Consider the following 27819-nt stretch of genomic DNA (forward strand, 5'->3'; position numbering starts at 1 on the left):
AACACAGAAATCAGGAGAAAAGGTATCGTTGAGGAGAAAGTGATACAGAAATTCACATCTGTCTCCATCAGTTAAGCTAGTCTAAAAACAGAATCCCTGGCAAGAGAAGCTCTCTGTCTGGCTTGTGTCACTTGAGAGCAGGTGGCGTGGTCTTTAAACTGTCATGACTCATGTGCACGTCTACCTTACTGTGAGAAACAGATGATGTACATGTATAAAAACATTGAAAGCTATACTCTTTAAAAAGTCAACAGTTATTCATGAATGGTTAAACAGGTAAAAATCACTCTGGGCTACATTTAAAAGCAAGCGGCATGTGAATAAATGCACAGGAATCCACTATACAGTATGTTGTAATTCCAGTTATCTGTTCAGTCAACTGAAGTGGATTTGTGTTAATATCATGGTGAGGGAGCCAGGAGAGTGAGGCTTTGTTCATTTGCACTCCCTCAGAGATCTGGTTGGCTCTGCCTTGTAATATCTCTCAAAAACACAGGTACTGTAACTGGTGAGATCAGACAAAGCTTGCGCTTTGCTAGTTTCACATGACACACATCACACTAAAGGTCATTGGCTTGGAGGGTTAGATGGGAAGAAACAGGGTAGTAAGATGGAAGTAAGACAGGAAGATGGTAAAGTTATCATACTGGCTGTGATTTGAGATGGATTCCAACTTAGGTTTCAATAGAGCAATGAATCTAAAACTCAAATTGAAGGCGGAAATTAATTTATGATTTGAGCTCAATTACAGTTTTGCAGTGAACAGTGACGTGGTGTTTTTTTTATCTACCTTCTACATAAGGTAGAAGTGTCGATTTAAACTTTCGCTCCTTATTAAATTTAATGTTGTAATTTCTATGTTTGTCACAACAATATGGAGGCATTCAAAATCAAAAACTGTCGCCCTGGAATCATATTTTAAATATTGTCCAACTGTTTTCTGCCTTCTACCTTCCCATTTTGAATCACCCCATGTTGGGAGCTCCTGTGTGGATTAAAGGTGAATACATACTGTACATACATAGTTTGAAGACATCCACTTTCCTAAACTCTGGCCACTTGAAAGCCAGATTATCATCTTCAAAAATTTGTTGGCTTATTCCACCATTCTTTGGTGGAAATTCTTTGGATCCTGCTTGGAGGATCCTAAGAGGATTCTTGGCATCTTCTAAAACTATGGATCGTTTTTTACAGGGAACTGACTTTGTTGACATTTTCAAGAAGGAACTTTCTCAAGCATGTCAGTTAGGTAAGCAGAAAAGTTCACACCCTGATTTCAACACAGCCTCAGAGAGAAAGCAATAAATCTGCCACCTGATATTCTAGAAAACATCATCAAATAGCAGAAGAAACATTAAGACTATTAGAAGAACTTAATGTTCTTTAGAGGAGGAGGCCATTTAGCATATCCTCCCCCGATTTATCAATCTCATACTTGAAGGAAGCCAGGGTATCAACTTTAAAAAACATGGCTGAGTAGCTTGTAACACACTCCCACCACCCATTGGGTAAAAAAGTGCCTCCTGTTCTAAATGCAATTCTGTGTGGTTTCCACTTGCGTATCCACAGAGTCCAAATTCGAACCTGCAGTGTCTGGACTCTGGCCCTTCACTTAGAGAAAATGTCCTTTTGTCTACATGGAAGTTATTGGTTGAGCTGCTTGGTTGTCTCTAGTGGGACGAGGTTTAGTAGGTTTAGACGAGTAGTGGGAATTTGAAAATGAACTCTGGAACCCTTTTGAATATATAAAAAAATCCCACACGAATTGCTCAAACATGGCCAATTCTCATTTATTAGAGCATTTTTGTTCCCTGGACAGCTGCACTGCTCTTTTGGTGTAGCTGATGAAGAATGCTCTTGTTATGGAATGAGGAGAAACAGTTAAAGGCCACTTTTATCAAAAACAGGACCGAACAGAATGAAAACTACACAACATGAGGGCCTAAGGAGGTGGAAGATAACATCATTCTGACCTCATTCCTGAGGTCTAAGTACTTTTCCATTTTAGCATTTCTAAAAAAAACACTTGCATTTTAATAACAATAACTAGTTTCATTCAAAGAAGCTTTCTAAATGCAGGTGTTTCACTAATTCACTGTTACCGTCGTTAAATACTTTTTCAAACATTCAAATTTCAATTCTAAGATGTGTGTGGTTTCCTCCTACTCTGGAACACTTCTAAGGTTATGTAACCTGTAATGGTATTGATAGGATGTTATTCCATACAAGTTATTCCATCTGACAGAATCATTTCTGTGTGATGCAGGTTGTTGAGGGTTAATTACAGAGTCATGCATTTCACCCCTCTGCTCTTTGCCTTAAAACTGTAGAGAATAAATTAGTGAGTTTTAATGTTTTTCCTCGTCTGGGTTGTTTTTGAGTGTTAGGCAACATTTTTTTTGCTGTACTTAATCATGTTGTAAGGTTCACACAGAGTTTTCAGTGTGCAAAGCAGACACCCAGCACTCCCCTATCCTCTCCTCCAAGCACTTAGACACATCTCCATTACATCTCAGACAAAGCCAGACCTCAACAACTCCCCAGTGTCTGAGACATAAACCATGCTCAGGCACTCTCCAACTTCAAATGCAGACCTACTTCACAACATGGTGCTTCCACAATAATTACGGTCAGACCCCAGATAGATTTACAGCTGCAGTTTGTGCACTCATCACCGGACTCCTCTTCCAAGAAATGACTGGAAGAGATCCTTGGATCAATTAGCGTCTGGAAACCCAATGAGCCCCTCAGTCATTTGTATTTCTTAAGCTATCTCAGCCACCAAGAAAAAGCTGCTTGAGCACAGAGGAACAAATTCCCAACCAGAATAACAGTGCTCCAATTCTTGTAACAGAATTCTTGTAACAAAGTGGAATAAGCTTAAGGCAGGCTTACTTACCGTCACTGGCACAATATTATTATTGGCTGTAACCTCTCGCTAGCTGATCAGCTTGTTGGTTGGCACGCCATGCATTTCATCACTTTGCTGTTTGTCTTAAAAACTGTAGCTGATTAATTCGTTTTCAATTTTCATTGATCAAAATTCCATCAATGAGTGAAATAACTCTCTTGCTGCCATGGTATTGTAGAAAGACCCTTTGTGAGTACTGAACTTGTGTTGCACTTGTCCGTATCAAAAATGGCTTCCTCCTTGCTGCCCTCTGTGTCACCTGGGACACTGGCACTGTGGGCACGCTTGGCAACTGTCTCCCCATTGTGACTCTATATCTGTTACTCTGTTACCCTTGACTGTTGCACTAGAAAACGCCCTGTTTTTTTGAATGACTAGTCAAAGAAAGAAGAAAGGACAGGCAGTCAGTCACCCAAGGGAAATGCAACAAAGTAAAGAAAAATGAGTGATCTGTGGAAACTATGGTAAAGTACACCTAAAACGAAAGAACAGGGGGCATGACTGTGCACAGAGGGCTATGAGAGTATTGGAAGAAGCTGCTCAGCTACAGTATGTTGTTGAAGTCAATACCCTGGTGCTTTTCAAGAAATGGCAAGATGAGATCCTGGGTTCAATAATTACTAACTTGTAATCAAACAAGGTAGATGAACTGAACGGCCTCCTAATACCCTTGCTTACGGAGATTGACATCAAGATGTGCTGGGTATTAGACATATGAACACCTGTTTATCAATGTTTTGGTTAAATAGACATTTTTATGTCATTGCTGTTTATAGAGTGAAAAAAAGGCAACAGACCAAGTGCATAAACCAACTGATATGAAACAAACCTCACAGTCCATTGCACACCTGAGTTATTTGAATGTGGAGCACACCCCTGACAGCTCAATGTTGCTTAGGCACATTCATAAGAAGCGTGCAGGAGTGAGAATGTGATACTGTATGCGCTGTGGATGAGGACTGATGATTGATCCAGTATCTGAGAATGATCCAGTAGGAGTGTCTGAGAATTCATAAGTCTGAATGGCTGAATGTTAGCCTTATATAATTTTACTGTTACTGTATATTGTAACAAGAAAAGCTTGCAGACAGTACAGTGGGGTTTTATTTCCTCTAGGGCTGGAGAGTGCATTATGTCTGAAAAGATGACACCCAGAAATGAAAAGCAGAAAATGTAGAAAAACTATTGCAGACATTAGAATGTCTAGTTACTGGACTTTATTTATGTTTTGCATGAGTAAATGTTTTACCATTCTGAATTTTACATTTGGATGAACCAGCTGGAAGTCTTGAGAATCAGAGTAGCTACAGTAGCAGTGCAGACATTAAATGACAACTATGATAAATGCATCTTTTGAAAATGCAATGCAATTGCATGCCTCATCAATGTTTAAGAAATACAAATTTAACAGAAACTTGCAAATATTCTAATGATTAGGCACCCTGTACCTCCATACAACAAGTCTAAGGGACTCTACTCAGTTCTACTCAGCAGTTTGGCACTTACTGATGCTGTACAGTATGTTAATACATAAGGACATTTTATTTGTTTGTTTCAAGTTGTACCAAGACACTGCAAATAAAAAATACAAAGGGCAGGATCTGAATTCAGAGGTGAACTGAATGAAATATTTTACAGCATTTGTGCACTTTAGCATATCCTTAAATACTATGGCTATTATTTAATATTATGCCAATGCACAACATTGCCATTTGGCAATGAATTGGCCTTCCTTAAAAATAAATTGCGTAGTAAAATCAGGTGGTAATAGTGTACACTGGATCTGGCTATCACAGTAATCAGTTTCAGTTTTCTCCCCTGTTATGGGATCACGAACTACAAAAATGCATTAAATGAATGATGCTTGTATAATATTGTTACAAGCTATGGTACAGTAAGTGACTACAGTATGGAAGTGTTTCTAAGAGTCTAGATACAATGAGTAACACCAACTTGTGTCAATATTTCCACTTCCTAGAGCTTCAGACCAGTTGTGCTGGGTATAAGGCACACTGATCAAAAGAATCGTATGGTTTGCCTCAGTTGTACTAAATTCTGGGTAAATGATTAAGAATGTAAAAGGTGTATATTAAAAAGACAGAGGAGAAGACAGGGCAGCACAGAACATAAAGCGTGTTTCAGACGACAGATCTTTGTCCAGATTATCCATAAAGAGCAAATTGGAGCTAGGTATTGTAACCTTGCTAAGAGAGCTTGCTGTTCTGTGTTTTAAGGGAACTCTGATTTTCTGACTGAAGAATTCCTCGGTTAAAAACTGCTTCTCCTGGTTATTGGGCGCATTTCAGGAATAGGGATATAGATTTCCATTGATTTGATAGCGTCTGGGTTTACAGAGAGATATTTAACCTCAGGTTGTATTTGATTTAGTTAAGAAGTTAGAATTATCCTATTCTTGCCTTTGTAGGAGTTTGAATACTTGGTAGCAGTCTGGGGTTTTTCTGGGTGGACTAGACATACTGTAGGCCTCTGGAATGCCTTGACTGTAAAAGTGTAAGTACAGTAACTTGTATTTTGTACTTTTAGTGTGTGTTGTGTTTTTTAAATAAATATTTGCTTAATCCAATGTGCCTGAATTATTACTCTTTTGACCAAAGCTGTGCCAGAGAACAAAGAACTCGTGTCCCTCTAACAATACCGACCACCTGGGTACTGTATATTGTTGGTAAAATCTTTACAAATTTGGGATTAGGATTATATATTTTACTTATTGATTTATCTGCTCAGACATTTTCTGATTTTCATAACCTCTCCCCCCATATGTAACAATATAATGTAATATGTTGTGAGACATATCTATGGCTCTGCTTAACACTTTTTGTTTCCTTAAAATAAATGTTATGTTGTCTATGAAGAAGACATATTCCTTTCCAAGGTCATCCTAACACGTTGGTAAAAAGACCCAGAAGACAAAATAATGTTTTTGTATTTTAATATGGTGCTGATTTACTCTCAGTGATACAGTATGTTATCAAAGCCCATTGTAATATCACCAGTTACATGAGACAAGTATTTCGAGAAATGGATTTCAGGCACACCCCTAAGCAGTTTAAAGTACCGCTTTTCCTGTTTAAACTGTGCCTGAGGCATGTTGGGTGGCATATTTACTCAAAGGTTTTGTGTGAGTCTGGAACAAGCTACTCAGTCATGTTGTTGAAGCCAATACCCTTTTTCTAAGAAACGGCTGAACGATATCTTCAGATCATTTAGCTACTAACTACACGTACTGTACCAAACAGGCCAGCTTGCTAGATTGTTCTTCTTATGGTCCCAATTTTTCCCCTGCTTTTGAGGATGTTTTCTAGAGTATCGGGTGGAAGCTATTTGGTTTTATTTCTGAGGGTCTGTGGAAAATCAGGGTGTGAGCTCATCTTCCTATCTCTCAGAAATGCTTTAGAAAATTCCTTATAACAAGCATCAGGCTTTCTGTTCCCTCTCAAAAAAATTGATGCATATAGTTTTTTAAGATGGGATGGACTAAAAGCAGTAGCCCGGTTTTCTTGTGCTTTTCTTTCCTCTCCAGTCAAACAGAGACGTGCACAGAAAAACTGTGGTGACCTATGCCTTGTCTGTCTGTCTTGCCCATCCTGCACCCTTGTTGTTGTTCTTGTTGCCATTCATCCAAGGAAAGCTAACCAGCCCAGCTAGATTGATTGTCTGTCTGTGTTTGTCTCATGCCATCAGTGCCATTGTCGTTAAAAATACATTTTCTCAACAGGTGGCGAGCGCAACTGCGGAGTACACGAGCTCATCTGTATCAGAAAAGGTAAGAGGGCAGAGTTACGCCTCATAGCCCTTAAGCCCCTTCTCTCCAGCTTTCTGATTTCCATACGGATATAGTTTCTAGTAGTTAGTGGGGAAAATGGGTAGTGCTGTACTGTATATGAACTGTAAACAGTATATATTATATAATAATACAAAAAATGATGCATATTTTAATGCTCCGAGGGGGCAGCACAGTGGCACAGCGCTGCAGTGGTCAGCATTGCTGCCTTGCAGTTCTGGGGCCCTGGGTTCAATTCTTGGGGTGCTACCTGTGCGAGTTTGTATGTTCTCCCTGTGTTCGTGTGGGTTTTTGCCAGGTGTTCCCGTTTCCTCCCACAATCCAAAGATTTGAGTAGTCGGCGTCCTGGAAAATTGTCCCCGGTGTTTAAGCATGTGTGTGTGCTTGTGTCAGTGTGAGCCCATCTCATCCACAGTGTTTCCAGCCTTGTCGTGGTGTGAGTGTGTGGTTGTGTGTCTGCGCCTTGTGTAGAGGTGGTGCCCCATCCCGGGGCATATCCTGCCTTGCACCCATTGCTTGCCAGGATAGGCTGCGCCCCCCTACTACCCCATATGGGATTCATTTGTTAAATAACCAATGGATTTTTGAAGAGAGGTCAGACTGGAAATTGAACCTAAGCCAGCAAATTACCTCATCAGCAAAGGAGAGCTGCAAACCGACTCTCCCTTCGGGGTGGTGTCCATCACAGCGCATTGCCATGCAAGGACCGTGCCTGATCGAACATGTCTGTGCTTTACCATGACTGTGTGTTTTCACCATGTCCTCCAGCCACTTCCTCTCTGCTTGGCAGCAGGCTTTAAATTGTGTAAACCATGCTCACGGTATGCAAGAGAGGTGAACGTGATAAGATACAAGAGAATGGCTGCTTTATAATAGAGGTCTCTGCTCACCGCATTAACTCCCCATGTGAGTTATCAACCTCTAACAGTACCAGTTGTATTTACCATTACATTTACAGCCTTGAGTGTGCTGGCCTGCATATGTTAAAGGAGCCATTAGCATCAGCATCAATGAGAGCCAGTGCCAGACATGTCTGAAGTATTCTGCAAAAACCAGGGGTCAGACTGGCTCTGATTCCATTTTATTCAGATGAAAATGCTAAAGGCAGGAAGTACAGTAAATGTAGTAGAATATTGTATTTGCTCTGTAGTAATCAACTTTCAAATGTGCCCTTAGGAGAATTCATTGGAAAAGTAATGTAATGCAATTGAATCAATTTAAAAAAAATTGTGTATACTCTTCACTGTTTTTTTGTCTTATTATATATTAGAGCCCCTTGAGATAATGTCTCATGAATGCACTGTGATAATGTAATGTAATGTGATAATGTAATGTAAAGTACTCTACTTATTTTTATTATTTTTACAGTGTTCTGCCCTTTAGTGGAACTTAGATTTGATTGTATGGATGATTGAAAGGAATTTCTTTACATTTGTGTCCTACTGTATCCTACACCAAGTCAATGATAGCATACCACCAAGTCACATGATTTCTTGCCATCAAATTTCAGCAAATCTATACTTTTATCCTTAGGAAACTAAGGATGCAGATGTTCTTGCTCCTCTTCAAAACTGATTTCAAATGTAGCCATCTGCCTCCTGAGTAGAATCAATGAATCTCAAAGACAAAGTTGAACTGTTCATCTTGTAAGAGTATAGCGTTACTACTTGCATTGACTGTGCTTGTGTTAGTACTATGAAAATGTTTCTCCTAATGTTCTACATTTCTTTTGTTTTCAATACAAAAATGTACAATATTCCACAAACAAGTTCATGCTTGTTTTGATGTCTTACGTGATGTTTTTTTACACAAATCACATGCTGAGTGATATTGATCATCATGACAGATTAGTTCAGTATTACCCACTGTGGCTCATTAGACTGAACGCAGCAATACACATACAGTATGAAAGGGTTACAAGAGATTTCATATATGTGCATTAAGAGCAATATATTTTGGGAAAATAACTTTAAATGTGTTTTTTTATTAATTGACTTTAAAATGATCTTTTAAGTAACCATGTCTTTTCAGATATGGCATATATTCTTTCCTTGCTCTTTATGCTGTATGTAAATTAGTGTAAATTGAACTTGACAGTTCGAAGGTGAGCACTACTATTAAAACATTGAATTACTGTGTAATTATGAAATTATGCATTAATTTCTTAATACTTGGATGAGATCCCTTATTGTCTTCTCTGTTTAGAATTAAAATGGTTCACGTTCTTCAGTAGGGTCATAGTCAGCTGCCATTTTATCACTCAGCAAAGTTTCTTTCAACTTATCCTGGTGTAGTGAATATATTGTAGCCAGACTGCTGGAACAAGTGATATCCACAGTCACAAGGCAGTGATGGCAGTTTCTCTACAGAAGGGGGGAAGTTTAATGTCCTTATCTAATTGGTCCACATTATCATATTCTGCAGTCATTGTCATTTTATGAGAATGTGAGTGTAAGTTTGTATAAAAAAAAGTTTTGTAGGAGCTGATCTGTTGTTTGTATCAATTAGAGGAGCCCGTGCCCGGGACACACTTGTGCTTGGGAATCTCACCTGTCTACCTTATGGTGCGGTGGACTATACTGGTGTGGTCCTGCTAACTGTCTTCCTGACACCTGGATTTCCAAATCCGAGCCATTTTGCAGTAAAATCAGGCAGAATTGCAGAGAACAATAGTTGCTAAACTGAAGGCTTAGATCAATGGCCTGTCAGGCTGAATGGAATATATTTTGAAACCCCTAGAAGGATTTATTTTCTTATTCTTGTCTCTGTTAGGATTATCACTGTAGCTTAACCCTCCAGCTTTATTATAAAAGCCTGCACATTTCCCGTCTCCTGGAACAGCTCACACTGTAAATGCACTGTGCCATTCTCTGGTTTGTTCTCTGTCAATTACACCTTTTAGATTAGATAACTAGACAGAGGTAATTACAGACGGAGAACTAATGGAGCATCATTTCTTTGAAGCATACTAGGGTGTTCATGTCAAAGGTCTTACATTGTTCCTACCTGCCCTACTTTTTAATATAGGGCAGCAGTATGGAGCAGTGGATACAGTTCTGGACCTATAACTGGGCAGTTGTGGGTTGTTCAAACCCCAAATGTGACACAGCTGTTGTGTGTTTGAGCAAAGTACATTTTTCTAGTAAAATCCCCAGCTGTATAAATAGGTGTAAATGTAATCTGCACTGTATAAAACTCAGCCAAATACATTAGTAATTATTAATACTTTGGCCTGTAAGACAAGAGGCTCTGTGGAGTACACTTGGTGTGTGAGCTATGAAAACTGGCAGCTGTTGCGCATGTATAGCAAACAATCCTGATTTGTCGGTAAATTAGTCACAGTGACTCGAGGGCAAAGGCAGTCTAACAGCTTCAAAATTCTTGCCACATTTATTTCTTGTGTCAGCGAGCTGAAGCCAGTGTCTGCTTCTCTTACAGATCCCAGCTTCTCACAGAGAGCCCCTTTCAGCCAGTAACTAGAAACAGACTGCATGCAACTTTCTGTAGGCATATTTATACTAGCAGGATTCTTCATTAACAAGAGGATGTTTTTGTTTACTTCTCTTCCTTTTTCATTGGTGATGTTTTGGAGTGATAGGGTTTTATTACTGCAAATTATGAATTATGGTGACATACGTGCAATTATTTATGTAAATTGAATTAGTCAATTCAGAAGCAATTTGTCAATTCAGAAGCATTTGTCATGAGGCCCTTCAGAATAACACATCATATAAAGAAGTTATGAGCCTTCATTACACAAATAAGACCTAGAATCCAAGACTGTGCATAAATAATTTTGCCTTGAAAGGACATTTTTCTTCAGTTTGAGAATCTCATGTGAAATAACACAAGCCTAGAAAGCACAGTGATCCAAAGGCAAGCTAAGCATGGACTTGCAATACAAGGTTTATATTTTCAATGAATAGAGAGAAAATAGTTTTTTTGCACTAAGGGATTAAAACATGATCGATAGTGAAAGAGGCAGATGCAGAAAATGCAGTTTATTTGCTAGGGTTTGTTCAAAATTCAGGTTGGACTTTTTCTCCATAGTTCTCCAACATTGGTTTGACAGTATGAAAGGGACGGTGTCTAAACATTTAAGTCAGATATTAGTGAGTCTTGTGAGATTAGTGAGATTTGTAACTTAGATTTTTAAAAATAGGTCACTGAGTATTTTCTTCATAAACACATAAAAGTCAGTGGTTAAATAAAAGTTTAATGGAAAGGGTAACTTTGAACAGCAATATTTTCAGAATCTGTCTTTGTGCTCCTACCCTGTAGTATTGCAGTATTACAACTTGCATGTGTTCTGCCTTTCCAAAAACAGTAATTAAGAATGCAAAATCTCATGGACTCTCATGGATCTCTTTTGTAAGAAATGCACAGCCCTAAATACTGTATGTTCAAGGTTTGATCCATTCTGTTTTTCAGTGACAGGTTTTTAATAATAAATATCAGGAAACTGTTCTTGCATCATTAAATAGCAATCTTTGGCTTTCATCTGCACTCATCTCTGCAGCAGTAATTATGCCAATAGCAAAAAGGCATCATTGTAGTGCTAATAAATTATATAGCCTGCTGCTTTCAAGGTCCATGTGCTCAGATGAGTCATTCCCTTTTCTACTGTGGCTCTTAGATGAGTGTTGAGATTGCGTGTGCGTGTTGGGTTGGTGGGTCTGGAAGAGGGTCTGTCTCTTTGCATGCACACTGCGATAGGAAGCAGCTGGAGCTGTTAGATTGCTGGAGGCTGTTGCCATGCCAACCTAAAATCAGCAAGATCAGGCGAAAGAGCCAAACGGAGAGCACAAAACAAAATATGTTAAAACGTCAACAAATGCTTATCAAACGATATACTGTAAGACAGATCTTAGGTTCTCATATCATTCAAAGTGTTCAATTATATTTTGCCTTTCACGGAGCATCAGTGATAAATCCATTCCTGCCCTGAACAGCAAGTTTTCCTGTCTCTCTAAAACATTGATCTGCCAGATCAGCCTTGTTTCGTCCCTGCTGGTAGCATATGTATCGATTTCTGTAGTACTCAATTTCTTCATGCTGAGCCAGGTTCCAGCAGTTAACCTCTAACTTTCAAATAAGTCAGTCCCTGGTTTAGAAATCTTTTGTGGATTGGATTAACCACAGTCAGGCAGTCCCAGCAGAATTCATTATTTACCTGTTTTTTCCTCTTCCGCTATTACCAAGCTTCTGTGCACTGATTTATATACAGTAGATAATACGATTCATACAGATTACCCTCTGTCATCTTAATTTTTATTTTTTTGGGAGGTGCAAATCAAGCAAGAAACAGACTACTTGAAAAATAGATATAATTTTAGTTTACTTATTGCATCTTATTGAAGACAATCCTTCCTCTTCAGGGTCTGGAGCAGTATTATCTCTTGAGAGCTCTTGTCCTGTTGTCCTGTTATTGTAATGTCTGAGTCTTTACTGTGACTGCATTGTTAAACCCTGTTACTCCAGTTGTTTCTTGACCAACATCATTGATTTCTTTTCATTTTCAAATGTTTTGGAATAGAAAACTTTGAAAACAATTCCTTCCGCTAAAGATGTTTCAAAGTTTACCTGCTCTTCCCTCTCTTAGAGAAATCTATGTTTGTTAAAGTCACTTGTGATATAGCCAGCTAGGACTATGTTTTTATGTAGGAATACAGTTCTTGTAAAGGGGACTGATGTGTTTCAACTATCCTGTCAGGTTTAAGAGGCATTCCTGCCTAGTAGCAGGGTGATGTGTTTGGTCATGAGCTCATTTAAAATGTATTTGGCATCTCCATAGTTATGAGACCTCTTGTTTCCCACTGTTACTTTTGGCCACAGTCCAAGGATGTGAATAAAATAAAGATCAGAAACTAGAAAATAAGATTTATAATGTTCCTTTCCTTTCCTTTCCTTTCCTTTCCTCACAAGTTCAAATTACTGGCGATTTTTGGCATTAGAGGACATTTTCCTGTTTGTAGTTTTAAAAGGTTATGTAAGGTAAGATAAGATAAGGTTAGATGGCAAATTCCCTTGAAACATACAACAATGTTTGCTGATTTATCTTTTTTTTGCTTATTTGTTTTTGATTGTTATATACGGATAGAGATATTATGGGTATGAATATTAATTGACTCTTGCCATAACACAACACTGGAGAGACAAAGCTATGACTTCTAAATCTGCCTTTTGTGTTTATAAAGTAAAAGTTAGAAGCCACTGACAACTAGTTCTCTCTTATTAGGGTTCATCAGTTATGCATACCCAGGTTTGACCTGTGAATGACACTTACTGTACATACTGTAACAATGTTTTTTAAGAGCATGCAGTTGTTATGGATTATGAGTATATCTCTCTCATCCTAGCGTTAATCCCGCATCAGCAGGGTCCGCTTGTCGGCACGCCCGTCTCCATTTGGTGGTTTGAACCAAATATTTGAGCTGACGGTGCCATTAAATGCGACCGAGAATACTCCAACAGGCAAGTCGATCCGCCTGCCATCGGAGTGGGAAAATGGGGAAGGAGAACAAAGTAATGTAGCCAATTCATAGAAGGGGATTATTAGGAAATTTGGGAAATTTGGCCAGGACGCCGGGGTTACACCCCTACTCTTTTCGAGAAACACCCTGGGATTTTTAATGACCACAGAGAGTAAGGACCTCGGTTTTACATCTCATCCGAAAGATGGCGCTTGTTTACAGTATTTACAGTATAGTGCCCCTGTCACTATACTGGGGCATTAGGACCCACCTCGACCGCAGGGTGAGCGCCCCCTGCTGGCCTCACTAACACCTCTTCCAGCAGCAACCTTAGTTTTTCCCAGGTCTCCCATCCAGGTACTGGCCAGGCTCAGCCCTGCTTTGCTTCATTGGGCTGTTAATTGAAAGTTGCAGGGTGACATGGCTGCTGGCTATGGATTATGAGTATATAAGTATAGCAAATGCTAAAACATAAAAAGCAAACAAACCACAATGATGTGAACGTGCAAAAATGCTACATTCTGATTGCAGACTTATCTCACAATGACCTAGAAGCAAAGAGAAAGAAAATACTAGATTATGAGTTTCTGGAGAATGTTAAAATATTAAAATGAAATTAATGGGTTCTTAATGATTAATGATAGTTTTAGAATAATGGTTGTACCTCCTGCTAAGATATTTTTACATATCAAAATGAAAAAACAAGATGAATGAGATGAATGCATTCTTACTATTGTCGTATTTGTTTCCTCTAAGGTTGTTCTCTTTTTGTCGGGAAGTTGCAATAGATTTGTCAGTGAACCACAGTCTCTCCTATTGCCTATTCAGCTAGATCAACTAGAGTGTCTGCATGCTCTGTTAAAATTTAGAAATTGAAATAAGTGCATTATTCATGCATTTGCTTTGAGAAATCTGAGGCGTATCAGTGAGTCTGTAACAGTTGTGATGCTTTGGATTTTTTCTAGAAATAATTCTTTAGTGCTGAAGTGCTAAATTTGGGCATGGTGGAAGAGCTTCTATCATTATTGTAACTCTCCAAGACATCTACAGTATCTGACAACCCCAATTTTCATCATCCACAGCTTGTTGCAGCCTTATTCACAGGTAACCAGAGGGCATCATGCCAATATTGAAACAACATGTCCAAGTAAAGGGCAGTTAAAAAAGTGTCATGTACTCACTGGGAGAATGCCATCCATAATCTCCTCTGTTGTAGAGAAATGACACTTTTTACAAAATCCTTGAATGTTAATTATGGATCATAAGTGAGAGCAGTCTTTTAGTGCTTCCAATCCCTTTCTTTTGTTTGTTTATTGCCTATGTTACAATAAGATGTAAGTACCTTTCTATGGAAAAACAGAACATTGCAGTTCATATATAAAACCACTTGGCCATGTGTTCTACCCAATTAGCTCTCTGTTATCCTCCAGAATCAAACTCGCACCAAACCATGCTAGGACTTCTCCAACACCCTTTCAGGATTGTAATCCCTCCCTCTTATAGGCGCTCCGGCTCTTTCACATTTTGGTTGATTTTCTGCACCTGCTCCCTGTTCCAGCCCGCCCTTAAAAGCCAGAGGATCACTCTGTTCTGGGCTCTGCATTGGAACACGGATGCCCAGAGGCCCACCTACCACAGAGTCACCCTACGCCAGGAGCTCGGGGGGTATTCGCCTCCTGTCGGTGTCCTGAACTAGTCGAGTCCGGGACTAGGAGTGCCTGGTCCCATTCCCCCTTTTTCTCCCTGACCCTTCATCGGATCCCGCTCCGGTTTTTAACTTTGTCGTGTTGGTATTTGGATTCCATGGTTTTTGGACTTTTGGACTTTCCCCCGGTTTTCCCCCTGGACTCCTTCGGATCTGTTCGCCTGGACCATGCCCCCCTGAGCACCAGTGCACACTTGTCACGCCCCCCTGTTCGTCGACCAGCCCGGTTCCTCCTCAACTCCCCATGTCTGTTCACTCCCTTCTGGATTGTGCTGTCTGCATAGGGTCCTGAAAGATGCTTTGTAACACACCCTACACATGCATTAATACATTTTGTATATTTAAAGCAGAAAGTACTATAATTGACTTATTTATCCATCCATAACTTTTCTAACCATGTAATCCTATACAGGGTGACAGGGAAGTCAAAGCCTGTCCTGGCAAGTAACAGATACAATCCCAGACACCAGGGCCAATTCTCCCAGAACCCAATTAACTTACCAGTATGTCTTTGGACTGTGTGAAGAAACCAGAACACAAAAAAAAGAAAGTTTATTTCTAGAGAATATGGGGAGAACATGCAAACTTCATGAAGATAGCACCCCAGGAACTGAATCCAGGGCCCCTGCTGCAATTCTAACTGCTGTTCCACCATGTTATCCTAAGTTATTTATTTTGTTCTAATAAATTCTTCATATATTGTATGAAATGAATTATCCGTTTAACACAACATTTTGCTATAATTTGAGTTGTGTTGCAGACCAGAAAACAATATTTGGGGATAAAATTTTAAATGGGGATTTTTAAGAAAATAGAGGTACATACACATTTCAAAATGAGAGGCCTTTCTGACTGGTTTGGTGGTTAGCAGCGGTTTGACCTGTGAACCAATTTATTGGCTTCAACTGTCACGGATGTCGGAGAGGACGAACCGTAGAATGACAGGAGAGCGAGAAAACACTATGCGTAGCGGCCAGACGGGGGTTAGCCCGGGCTCAGCTGTTCAGGGAATGCCATATAGAAATCTATGCCCTCAGGTAGCGGACGTAGGGCAACCTGGTGCTAGGCGGGTTTCAGGACATCCGAACGTCAATGCTGAGCCAAGACAGAATGAAAGACCCGGAAATATATAACCCTAGAGAGAGAGAAACACCAGAAGGACAGTAGAGAACCGGAAAACAGGACAGAGAAGAAGCGCCCTCTGGCTGCAGAGGGCGTGACATCAACCACATGGTTGAATAGCTTGTTGTACACCCCAACAACGCTTTGGGTAATGACATGACTCCTGTTTTTGGTTTTATGTGAACTTCCACAAAGTTCCCAAATGTGTCGTCTCTTCACAGTCAAAGAGGATGAGTACTTGACCAAACATACGGTGACATATTAATTTAATTTAATTAAAAATTGTGGATCAAACTACCCATATTCTATGTCTTCTTTCATTTAGAACTTTGACCTCTCTTCTATGCCCATTAAATAAGATTTTCTGACTTAAACTAAGCTGCTATGCTTTGAATTTGATCTAATTTCTTCGATGTTGAGATGGTTCTTGGATCCTTTGCTTTACCGTCAGTATTTTAGTTGTTTGTGCAATTCTAGTGACATTGTGTCATTTAATTAGGCAAGACTATAACCGAAGTTTATTTCTGTCTGCTGTGAAATAGGAAAACTTTAATAAGAACAGCTCATACTTAATATCCCTGGAGTATTTTTATGATCAATTTATTAAAGTACTTTATTGCCCTGCTTCTGTAACACAGATAGTACCTCAAAATTAGTTAATTTAAGGTAGATACATATTACCTTAAAATTACAGTACTTCCTCCCGTTTAGGTGGCTACAGGTTTTCCACATTTTTAAGCTCCCGTGAATCTCCCATAATATCAAAGGAATGCAGCCACAGTACTTATAAAAAGAGCCTGATTATGCTTGATTTCCAGTATAATTAATGAACCTAGTGTATGATAGATGTAGCCCTTAGTCGAAGAGGTCTGGCATGACAGGCCAATGAGAAAGATCCCTTGTCTTTTTAAACAGTGAGTCTCTTGAAAGGAGAACTGAAATGTTACTAATTGACCATGCATGGTTGGCTCTGAGAGTCCTACTGTATGAATACTAAGCACCGCTGCAGCTTAAGCATAGAGAAGAAACTCATCACGGTGTGTATTTACATACGATGAAAACCATTTTTCATGTATTGTTGTAGCAGCACTGGACATTCTTTGACACCACAGTAAAGACTTCATGGGCGGCATTAAGTTGATTCTCAAAATGTGGTTTCATTTTGGCTGAAAATGAAAGCAAAATTTCTAGTTCCTAATTCTGTGCCTTGTATACTGTACAACACATGTTTTTTTTTTGTGGTTCTTCAATCTTAACATTTCATATTGTAAGGTGGCTCATCATGTATGCTAAGTGAATCCTGGATATTCGAAGGGGCTTAATCTAATTTTTTTAATTTTCTATAGTTATGTTTCATTTACTCTGCTTAATAGGTTTGTAATTTAAGCCATATGTGACTTCCTTGTTTTCATATCGTACCATACTGGAAGAAGCACACCAAAATCTGCACTAGTAGGACAAAGGCGTCTCTCAGTGCTTCTTTTCTGCCCTCTGGTTACCTTGATCTGAGGCAGGATGGCTGTGAATATCAAGTGCTTGACATTAAAACTTCATTCGCACAGGTTTCACCCTGCCATTGTGATTGTCACCCTACTAAGGTCAATTTCCATCACTGTAAGTGCTGCTGATGAACATCAATCATCTGGTTACTGCAGGAAACAAGTAAAAGAGGTTCTTATTAATTCCTAAATGCCAGACTGCTGCAAGTGACTTTCACGTTTTTCTTCTTGGAGTATATTGTATAGTGGTTTGTTTCCGATATTGAATGTTCTTTATTGATTACTCTGCCTTTGCTTGAAAACATCTTGAGCTAAAATCAGTTCTTTGTTCTTTGACTAGTTGCCATTTACACAGTGAAGACACACACCAGCAGCTGCATTCATCCCAAGAGTAATCTGTCATTTTCTGTGCACTTGACACTTGCACAGTTTCTCACTACCTTCTTCAACATGCATTGTGCTTTGCTGGTGATGTACTGTACATTATACAGTATATCTCAAACAGCATATACTGTACACATTACATTAAAATACCCACTTGCTCAGTATAGCATGATTACATTGTGGATTTGCATTTCAAAAGCATTTTTACCAATCAGAGATTGAATTGCATTTTTGGTCTTTAAACCTCGTATCGGAGCATATGGGATTTTAAGGAACGAATTAATTCCACCAGTGCATGGGTCTAAGAAGAAAGGCAGCAGGAAGTTTTCAATAGCATAGCCACTGGGCCAGTGCTCCGGGTGTAACTGTCCCTTCTAAATTCTTAAATTGTGCTTGAGCTGGCAAAGAAACGTGATGGAAATGCAGGAGTTTTCACACCTTGTCACCCCGCTCCAGGACTGGAGGCGCAGAGGTGCTGCCCACTGCTGTCTCACCTGTCTCTGGGACACAAGCTCTCCGATGTTGATTTCATCAGACACGTGGCCGGCGAGCACAATGGCCTTGCAGACGACCATGACTGCAATTGCTCTTCATGGCTCTGCAAACAAAAGCCTGCCGTCGGCTTCCCTGCAGGCTGTTCGCAGGTCCCGCTTGCTGTGCACATCACCTGTTTGAAGAATAGTGCTGCTCCAAAAATGAGCGGGCTTGTTGATTTCTCTTTCTTTATTTTGGTGTTTGAGAATATAAGAAAGTTTGCAGATTCTCACTTGGTTTTTATCACGTAATAGATACAAGGCTCTTAAAAACCAGTTCATTTTCATATATTCAAGAAGGACCTCATCCTCCCCAAATGTAATCAAATGAAAGACCATCACAACAAAAGACAATTTTATGCATCTATGCTTAAATACTGTATACTCTCTGTCTCTGCACAGAAAACATGAGGCTGTCTTCTTTTTCACTCTGTCACTTACACGTCCACTGATCTGGAAGCTTGAATGAGCCCCTTCTTGTATTTTGGTTCTTGTTTTCACAGTGCCAGGCTGATGGAAACAACATGTGTGTACACCCGCCATTCGACTAACCAATTCATTTGCACCTGAAAAATAAATAAACAGCTAACTCAACACTGAGGCTGGATGTTGCTAGGATACCAATCTCTATTCCACAGCTGGCCTAGGAAAAAAAAGACATTCCAACAGCCATGTGCCTCCTTATCAGGATTATCAGCACAAGACAATGAGCAGCAGCAGCTCATTCCCTGCTTATTGTTTCTCTGACTGAAAGGCCAGTCAACTCTTCCTGGATGTCTAACCACCTTTCACCAATGAGTTCAAGAGTGCAGTGGCAATTTCAACAGTCAGGGACATTGTGGTCTTTTATTATTAATCTTTTCGACTGACATTTTTATCCAAGGTTGCTTAAACACTTACTTATTTAATAAAGCTGGCTGTATTGCCTAAATGTTTTTCTCAAGGGGACAAGGATTCAAACTTGGGACCAGATATGTACAGTAACATGTGCAGAGCAATATAACAAATTAAGAGACTAAAAATGCATAACCTGCACGACAGCACTCACGTCCCATAAGAGTGTTAGCAGTTTCATTTCCAGGACAGCAGCCAGTGTTGTTTGACATGCAACGAGGCAGCAAGCTTTTTTGATTAAACATGGCAATTGATTGACGTGATAAATTCTATAACATGAATGATGCCATACCTGGCATATGCATTTAGACATCAGCTGAACAAAACACAAGCTAGTAGATACCTCTGTGTATGACAGAAAATGCAGTGGCTTGTCTGCGTTGTGCAAACTGTACATGTACATAGGAACATAAGAAAGATTACAGATGGGCCCATTTCGTGAAAGAAATATGGCATCAGCTTCAACAGCATGACTGGGCAGGTTGTTCTATACTCCCCAGACACTTTGGGTAAAGACATGCCCCAACATCTTGGTTTTAATTGTACTTGCACTTGCAGTGTTGCAGTGTTGTTTCCATTTGTGTCCTCGGGTTGGTGTTTCACTGATCATTCTGAAGAAGTCCACTGGTTGACTTTGTTAAGGCCTTTGAAGACTTTGAATTCTTGAGTCAGGTTGGGCCCACAATTCAACTCCTCCCCTCTCACCCATCGCTGGTAACCTTCAGCCCATTTCCTCAGCCCAGACTTCCTATGCCAAAGGACAGCTGCTCATGTTTTGCTTTTACACACACTGTTGCAAAGGAACAAGTAATAGGTTTATTCCATCCTGAAAAAAAGAAGAAAGAGAACACAACGTTTCGGCCGTGGAGCCTTCTTCAGGTGTCATGAAGAAGATGACACCTGAAGAAGGCTCCACGGCCGAAACGTTGTGTTCTCTTTCTTCTTTTTTTCAGCATGGAATAAACCTATTACTTGTTCCTTTGCAGCCTACGCATGCTGACGCAGCTACCCACCTGAACTACTACACACACTGTTGCTTGATGACAAACATCTGACAAACTCATATATACATGAAAGACATTTATTGTTTAGAGAATGTGAATTACAAACAGTTTTCTAGCCATTAGAATTCATATTACAGTAGGTTAAGTATTAAGACCCCAGCCGACAAGCCTAATGATTAACAACACTTTTAGCTCTTTGATGGATTAGAGGCACAGAACGAACATGAAAGCAATAAAAGGAGTGATTGTGAAGTGGCCAGATACAATGGTGAAAAGCTGATGGGTTGTGTTTCTGCACTATGTAACCTAATCTTTTTGGAAAATAATTACATGTAAACATACTGCCCTGTATAAGGCCTCTTGCAGTCATGCAGTATTTGATAGAAACAGGGCAGAACTCATGGATTTTATATTAGTTTATCTTTTCAGTTTCAGATTGCTGCACAGATACGTGACCTATTATTCTAAACATGAGGCCTGAGTGAGATTGGATATAAATTGGGTTTGATTCTAGACTGGAGCACTTTCTGTGTGGAGCCTGTGTGTTCTGTCTGTATATTTTCCAGGGTTTAAATAGGGTGTGCCAGTTTAGACCCATCTTTCAGAAATGTACTTTCTAGGTTAATTGTTGTCTCTAAGTTGTCTCTGTGTGTTTGTGTGTGTGCCTTGTGAATGACTGGTGTCCCATCCTAGATAGAGTCTGGCCTTGTGTCTTATGCTTCCAACTTATGTTCCAGGTAGTTACAAACCTTACTAGGAATAATTGGTGCTCTGATAATGGTTGGTTGTAGATCACATATCTCAGTTCACTTCTGTAATTATGACAAATTTAAGTGTTACTATAATATTGGGTATACTGTAGATAAAAACGGGTCTGCAATGCAGTAGAAAATTGAGCACACCTATCTTTATTCTACATCAGTCCTGTTTTGCAAGCTTTGATTTTACCAGACTCCTGAGTCTGCTTTGCTGCACATCATTAATAGCATTACTTCTTCTGAGACACAGAACAGATGTTTTGACAGAGCATGTTTGGGGATGGAGAAATTTCCTTAATACTCTGTCTACAGAAGAGGAATAAATGAACATGGCAACAAATCCAGATAATATTTTATCTTATCCAGATAAGATAAAACAATAAGTAACTGTCTTGCCAAGTATTTTAATTATTTCTGAAACCCATATCTCAAAAGGACTTTCCCATTTAACGTAATTCAATTTTTTCATATCACGATTTGCAGTCAAACCAGGATTCTTACTATATTACAGCCTCTGCTACAACTATAACTTTCAGAACTTGATATTCTCCTGTTTGATGAAAAATTTGAAACAGTGCTTTGCCATAAACAGCAGACACACTGAGTTGAGGTGATTCCCCTCAGCCACTTTTGAGAAAGACTCCCGCCAAGTGCAGGCAGACTGGCAGCTCCCCCAGAGTCCCTTCATTCACCTCACAGCTGATCCCATTTGTATCGCAGCAGAGCTGCACGTGCTCTTCACCCCAGCTCCCATCATTTACTGAGCAAGTTTGAACAGCTTGCCTGCCTGGGGGCTCCTAACAGACTGTAGCCAAGCCAAAGCACCTATGGATGCAGGCAAGCCCCAGAGCAAGCAGAGTGTGTGATTTCCAATGGGACCTCTTAGCTAGGAAAGACTGGGATGTTAGGATTATTCTTGCTTTTTGCACCACGCCCCCTTGTTGTTTGAGAATGTAACCGTTTGCGTATTCTGTGCCAAGGGGATTAGTTAATTGCACTGGGACCGTAGAGGTCATTTGCTTTAGCTTAATTCATAGCCAGAGCTGTTTCAGCCTAGCTGTAGAATGAGTCCTGGCTGCTATTAACTGCCAAACAAATTGCTCTGAGACTTCGCATTGCCTCAGTGCCCCATAAATGCAGCCCATGAAAGGGAGAGGAAGTGTTTGCCAAACACAACAATTATGCACATACTGTATATACATAAATTAGAGCAGGGACCCATGTTAGAGTGCAGGCTGCAGTGGAACATAAAGAGGTTAATTCCACATTGAAACGTAGAATAAAAAAAGGAAATAAAGAACATTATGGCTATGGAGCTTTCTTCTGGTATTTGGAAGAACATAAAAAAGGTTGTACATGAGAGCAGAGCACAAAGTGCTTATTGCAGGACCTGTAGACACATTAAATGTCCATGGGCCAAAACTCCATGCTCTGACAACCCAAGGTGTAAAGCTCACATAATGTAGGAGCTTTTCAAACCTGTATCCCTCCTATCCCTAGGTCCCAGCTCAAGAACTCCCTTTGTCATATTGTTTCTGTAGATTATTATCCCTGTTAAGATTAATGCCAGAATAGCCAAATTTCTGTTTTGTAAATAACCTTTTTTAATCTCAGACACTTTGGGACCCAAAAATACCACTAAAACCATTTCCTAAAAAATCCAATTGCCCTGTACGTTTGCTGGTGCCTGTTTTCCTATCCAGCAAATTGATCATTCAAAGTGATGTGTACTATACTGTACGTATCACGTAAGCCTACTGTTGGATAACTACCAATCAGGAGAAATGGGCCGAGTGACCTCCTTTCATGTATCTGCTCTTATGTTTTTATCTTCTTAAGTGTTAGAGCCTTTTAAAATGTTCAGAAATAATTAAAGAACTAAAGCGCTTTCTTGCATTTTGCATTTCAAACAGGAAGCATTTCAGAGCCTTTTCACATGGTTTTGTGTCACACTGCTAATGAACATCGCCTTCTGACATGTGACACTTTCCAGCTGTATTTCTAAGTTTGCATGCTTACCCTCCGAGTACCTTTTCAAGAATGATGGCTCTATATAGTATTTGGAGTATTCCTTCAATCAAGGAACACAATTGAGTGTAGTTTGAAGATGTTAGAGTGGGGAGCTACCTCTGTCAGCATGTGAACTGCAAAAGAAACAAGACTGTAACACTGCGACAAGGCTTTGTAAGGTCTTTGATCCACACTGCTCTGATTCTCCCTCAAACACTAAACCTGTCTTCTCATTTATAGCATTTACATTGCAGTACGAAAAGGGAAGATTAATGGATAAGCATGAAGTCCACTGGGCACTAGCCCTTTTGCCTGTGTCCTTTCACAGAGATTCAAAGACTCCTACAGAAGAAAAATAACAGTCTAAATTAGCATTCAACATGATTCACACATTCCTCCAACACTCAATAACAGATAGATCTACTTCTCTGCCCATTTCCAGATTGCTGCTTCTCACACTTCCCCTGGAATTCATCTCTTCAAACCCCTTTTCTCACCTCCCCCTACCTATTCTCACAGCCTCTGTCATTTGTCCTCTCCTGTTTCTGCTCTCCTACTTTGTGCTCCACACTCCTAAAAACCTTAACAACAATTGGACTTTAACAACAATTTTGCAATTTTGATTAAACAATAGAACAAGTCAAATAAATGTCACCATCATTGATGCTATTAAACATTCAGTTACTTCAGTTATAATTTTGTGCTGTATATACACAAAAAGCAAGTAGGTAGAGTAGTTATTTTATGGTGCTTAACATTTGAAAGATGATAAATGTGTACAGTAGAAATAAAGACCTTAAGAGACAACACAGTAGCAACCAAAAACTCACATTTCTGGACAGTGCAGCACTTCTACACACAGAGGGTTAAGAAAGTCTGGAACAAGCTACCCCACCGTGCTGTAGAAACCAATACCCAGACATCTTTCAAGACATGTCTGGAAGAGATCCTTGGATCTTGTCCTTATTGGAGGATCTTATCTGCCGGTTTCTTGAAAGAATCCAGAGTATCCGCTTCAGTAACACAAATAGATAGCTTGTTCCATACTCCCACAGTCCTTTGTGTGGTAACAAATATGTCAAAGGTTCATCTATGTGAAAAAAAGATGTAGTGAGTTTATCTCTACTTTGCCATTCCCTGCATACAGGTCGTACGACTTCCTCGGGCAGACTGTTTAGATGAATTTAAATTAACAAAAGGTTCAAGACGAATGGTTCTTCAGTCAAGTGAACTCATGCCAAGTGGGTGTGATATCATTCTTAGAGATCACTTCTTAATCCTAGCTGTCACTGAGGTAGCAGACACTGTTCTGTCAAAGAGCCGCATTGTCCTTTCAGTTTGCAAGGCTTTGGGATCAAATATAAAGAATGTCTTACTCATAATAAATTTCTCAATGTTATTTTTTGGAAGGGAGCAAATGTACAGTAATTGGCAGATCCAGAGCTGTCCAGATGAAACACAAAAACGCACCCAGTTATATAATTCAATAGATTCCTTTTTTTTCCAAAGTTTAACTGTACCTTATTATTCAACAAACCTGTCACTATGTTTCGTCCCATCGTGTTTCTTAGAAGGCTGCTAGTGCACAATATAATTCTTAGTCAAAGCACCTTATCTACTGCTACCTCATCCATCATACTGAAATATAGTAAACATATTCTCATTGCAGAGTGTGGACATGAAAATGTGACATGTTCTCACACTAAGGAAGAACAAAGAATACAGTGTTTTAATTGAGACACAATTTGAGAAATACAAATCTTTCCATCTAAAAATCCATTAAGTTTATTGCTAATCCTGCTTGAGGCATTTTGGGATATCTGATATGTATGGGATATGATACAGATGTTTTAAACCTGGAATAAACCCAACCCAGAAAACTACTTCAGGACCAGTAGTGAACCAAGGATCAAAAGACAAAGGTGTAAATTAGGAATTTATCTCAGTTAGACCAAAAACAGGGTGTGTGTCTATTTGCCAACAATATTGGATACATAAGAACAGCTAACACATGAGAGGAGGTCAGTCAGCCCATCTAGCTTATTTAGTTGTCCAAGGATCTCATCCATTCACGTTATCAGCTTCAACAACATGGCTGTGTAGCTCGTCCCAGACTATCATATCTTTTTTGTAAAGAAGTGCTTCCTGTTCTCAGTTTTAAATGCATTTTTACACAGTTTCCACTTGTGCCCTCTGGTTCATGTTTTAGCATTGATTCTAGTTTTGAACCCCTGGTATGACTTTGTGGATTTTCAGGATTTTGAAAACTTTTATCAGTTTCCTCATAGCCTGCTGTGTTGAAGACTAAAAAGTACAATACTAAAAATGTTTGAATTTTATTTCTCAAGAATAGATGCCTTTCTAAAGACACATGTGCTTGTCTGTGTTGCAGTAAAAAGCAGGTGGGGTATATGTTTTGTACAGTACTCTACTTTCAGATGTCAGCAGCTCTTAGAGGCTGTCAATGTGAATACATTGTGATTGGAAAACTGAGAGATTGGAGAAATGTCTGAGAGGAAATTGAGTTAGGTGATTCTGAGAAACTGATGCTTTTAATGAAAGTAAAATTGTTTATTTCTTTAGTTTCTTAGAATTATTATCTGTCTATCCAATGCTTCTATCCAAAGTGTACTACATTTTTACTTATCAATACAATTATGCATCTTATGGAACATCTTAATGAGAGAAATTCAAAGATAAAATAACAATGTCTCACCTGGGATTTGAACCCTCAACCTTTTGAACCTAATGAGTCCAGAATCCTACATTTATTTCTGAACTGTTTTAAACTGTTTTAAAAAATTCAACTTGAATGTTTTTTTTTCCAATGGGAGTATTCTTCAGTAAATCAGGTGGGTAGCTGCGTCAGCATGCGTAGTCTGCAAGGGAACAATTAACAGGCTTATTCCATGCTGAAAAGAGAAGAGCAAACACAACATTTCGGCTGTGAATCCTTCTTCAGTAAATATTTCATTTCAGTATTAAATTGATTTCTATGTAGATAATTTTACTAAAATAGAAGAGTTGTTGTTTAATAAACAGTTACAATATTTGGGTGCTGTCTGGGAACAATGCAATATCTCTATATGAATTATTAATGGCATATCAGGTTTTTTTTCCAGTACGCTTCCCTACTGATAGAAAAAAACTGTATTATTAATTCAATAGTATGATTTTCATGTTAAGCAGAACCCCTGACTTGAGTGACATGCTTGAGAAAAAGTTTAAATCAGTTTCTTCTGGACACAAAAAAAATATTTTAATCTCATTTTATTGTTTTCTTACTGCAATGTAGCAGATTTCTGAGTTGTATTGTACAAGGTGCGTCCCTAAACCTCAAATGTGCATTCTGACCGTTTCATTTTATTTTGGAAGAGAATTTCCCAACATTTTACTTTCGAGCATAGTCTGGTGTTGGACTTTCTTGAGACAATTGGCATTTTATCTAGTCATTGGATCTCTGTAGGCATGTAATGAGTGTAATGCCACGGGATGTACAATCTGTTTTCACAAAACCATGGCTCCGGGTGAACATGGACTATACTAACATGCCCAGACACACCCTTTCCCAAAACCTGTAGAAGAATATGGACAATCTGTGAAGAATCACTTTAGAACTGCATTTCAGGACACTGTTAACAACAGAACTTAGCACTGCAGTTGACTGTGGCTGGATATTAGAGTTAGCTTGTAGACTAAGCTTCTAGCTGCAGTGGATATCAGTCCGCTGATGGTCAGGTGTGGATCTGAAGGGTCAAGCGTGCTCAGGTTCAGTCCCTGACTGTTTCTTATTCAGTTGAACTAGCTCAAGATCCAAACCAGGAGTCAACACACTCTAAATAAGTAAATAAAAGCAGTAAAACATTTGTATTGTAGTTCAACATGAGCTAGACATTACAAAGAATTCTACTAGCAGAAAGCAAATTAAACCTTCTAACGATTAACCCAACACCTGCAGATTCTCTCTCCATTCTCTTCCCAAAGGAAAGTGAGACCTATTTTAAATAATGTGGGATCACAGATGAGCAGGTGAATTGATTTAAACAAGTGGGAGAAGCCTCACTGTAAAAAGTATTGTAATGAATCGATTAAAGATTAATACGTCAATGTAGCTTTACTACAGCATTTAAGCTCCTTGTAAATGACACTCCCAGGTGCATCTGTGGATATGAAACCTTTGCTCTTGAATCCCTGAGGTTGTTGAACAGCCAGACATCTCTGGAAGCCCATGTCTGTTTCATCCAAGTGAAAAGGCCAAGGTTCCAACCCCACTTCCATCAAACACTGCGTCACAGTTTGTTGTTTTGCCACCTAAACTTTGGCAGCACCCACAAACAAAAGGCACTCATTGGCATGAGCTTCAGGGTTGAGAGGTCAGGCACCGAGGCACTCATTATACTCTGCTGCACTGTTGAGATTGACCACTAGGGCCTCTGTTGCAAACGTTCAGAACACACGTCATTTACTACTGTATATGCCAATACAGTAGTGTATTTGTGTTTATCATGATGGTCTTATATTATTTCCTGTTTACTGTATGTGGCCAGTTTAGATTTATACTGTTCATTTGTGGCAATATATATTATTTTCTGTTTGATATTGGATTTTTAATAGATTTACAGTGCTTGAAGGGAGAAAGAGCTTATTGTCATATAGCTTTGATGCAGTAAGTAGTGAAAAGGTCTTATCACTGGGAAACACACACCATATACAGTACAGTACCA

The 27819-nt window shown here is 39.3% G+C and overlaps 1 protein-coding gene across 4 annotated transcripts in view; it reads left to right on the forward strand.

Annotated features, from left to right (window-relative positions):
* Positions 1-27819, forward strand: part of syt14a (synaptotagmin XIVa) — a 106274-nt gene that overhangs the window by 24897 nt on the left and 53558 nt on the right. For all 4 annotated transcript variants that reach the window (XM_015356659.2, XM_015356673.2, XM_015356666.2 and 1 more), the window contains exon 2: positions 6648-6695. In XM_015356659.2, the coding sequence (XP_015212145.1) occupies positions 6648-6695 (48 nt within the window). The remainder of the gene's footprint in view (positions 1-6647; positions 6696-27819) is intronic.

The sequence above is a fragment of the Lepisosteus oculatus genome, chromosome 2, assembly GCF_040954835.1.
Source record: "Lepisosteus oculatus isolate fLepOcu1 chromosome 2, fLepOcu1.hap2, whole genome shotgun sequence".
NCBI lineage: Eukaryota > Metazoa > Chordata > Actinopteri > Semionotiformes > Lepisosteidae > Lepisosteus > Lepisosteus oculatus.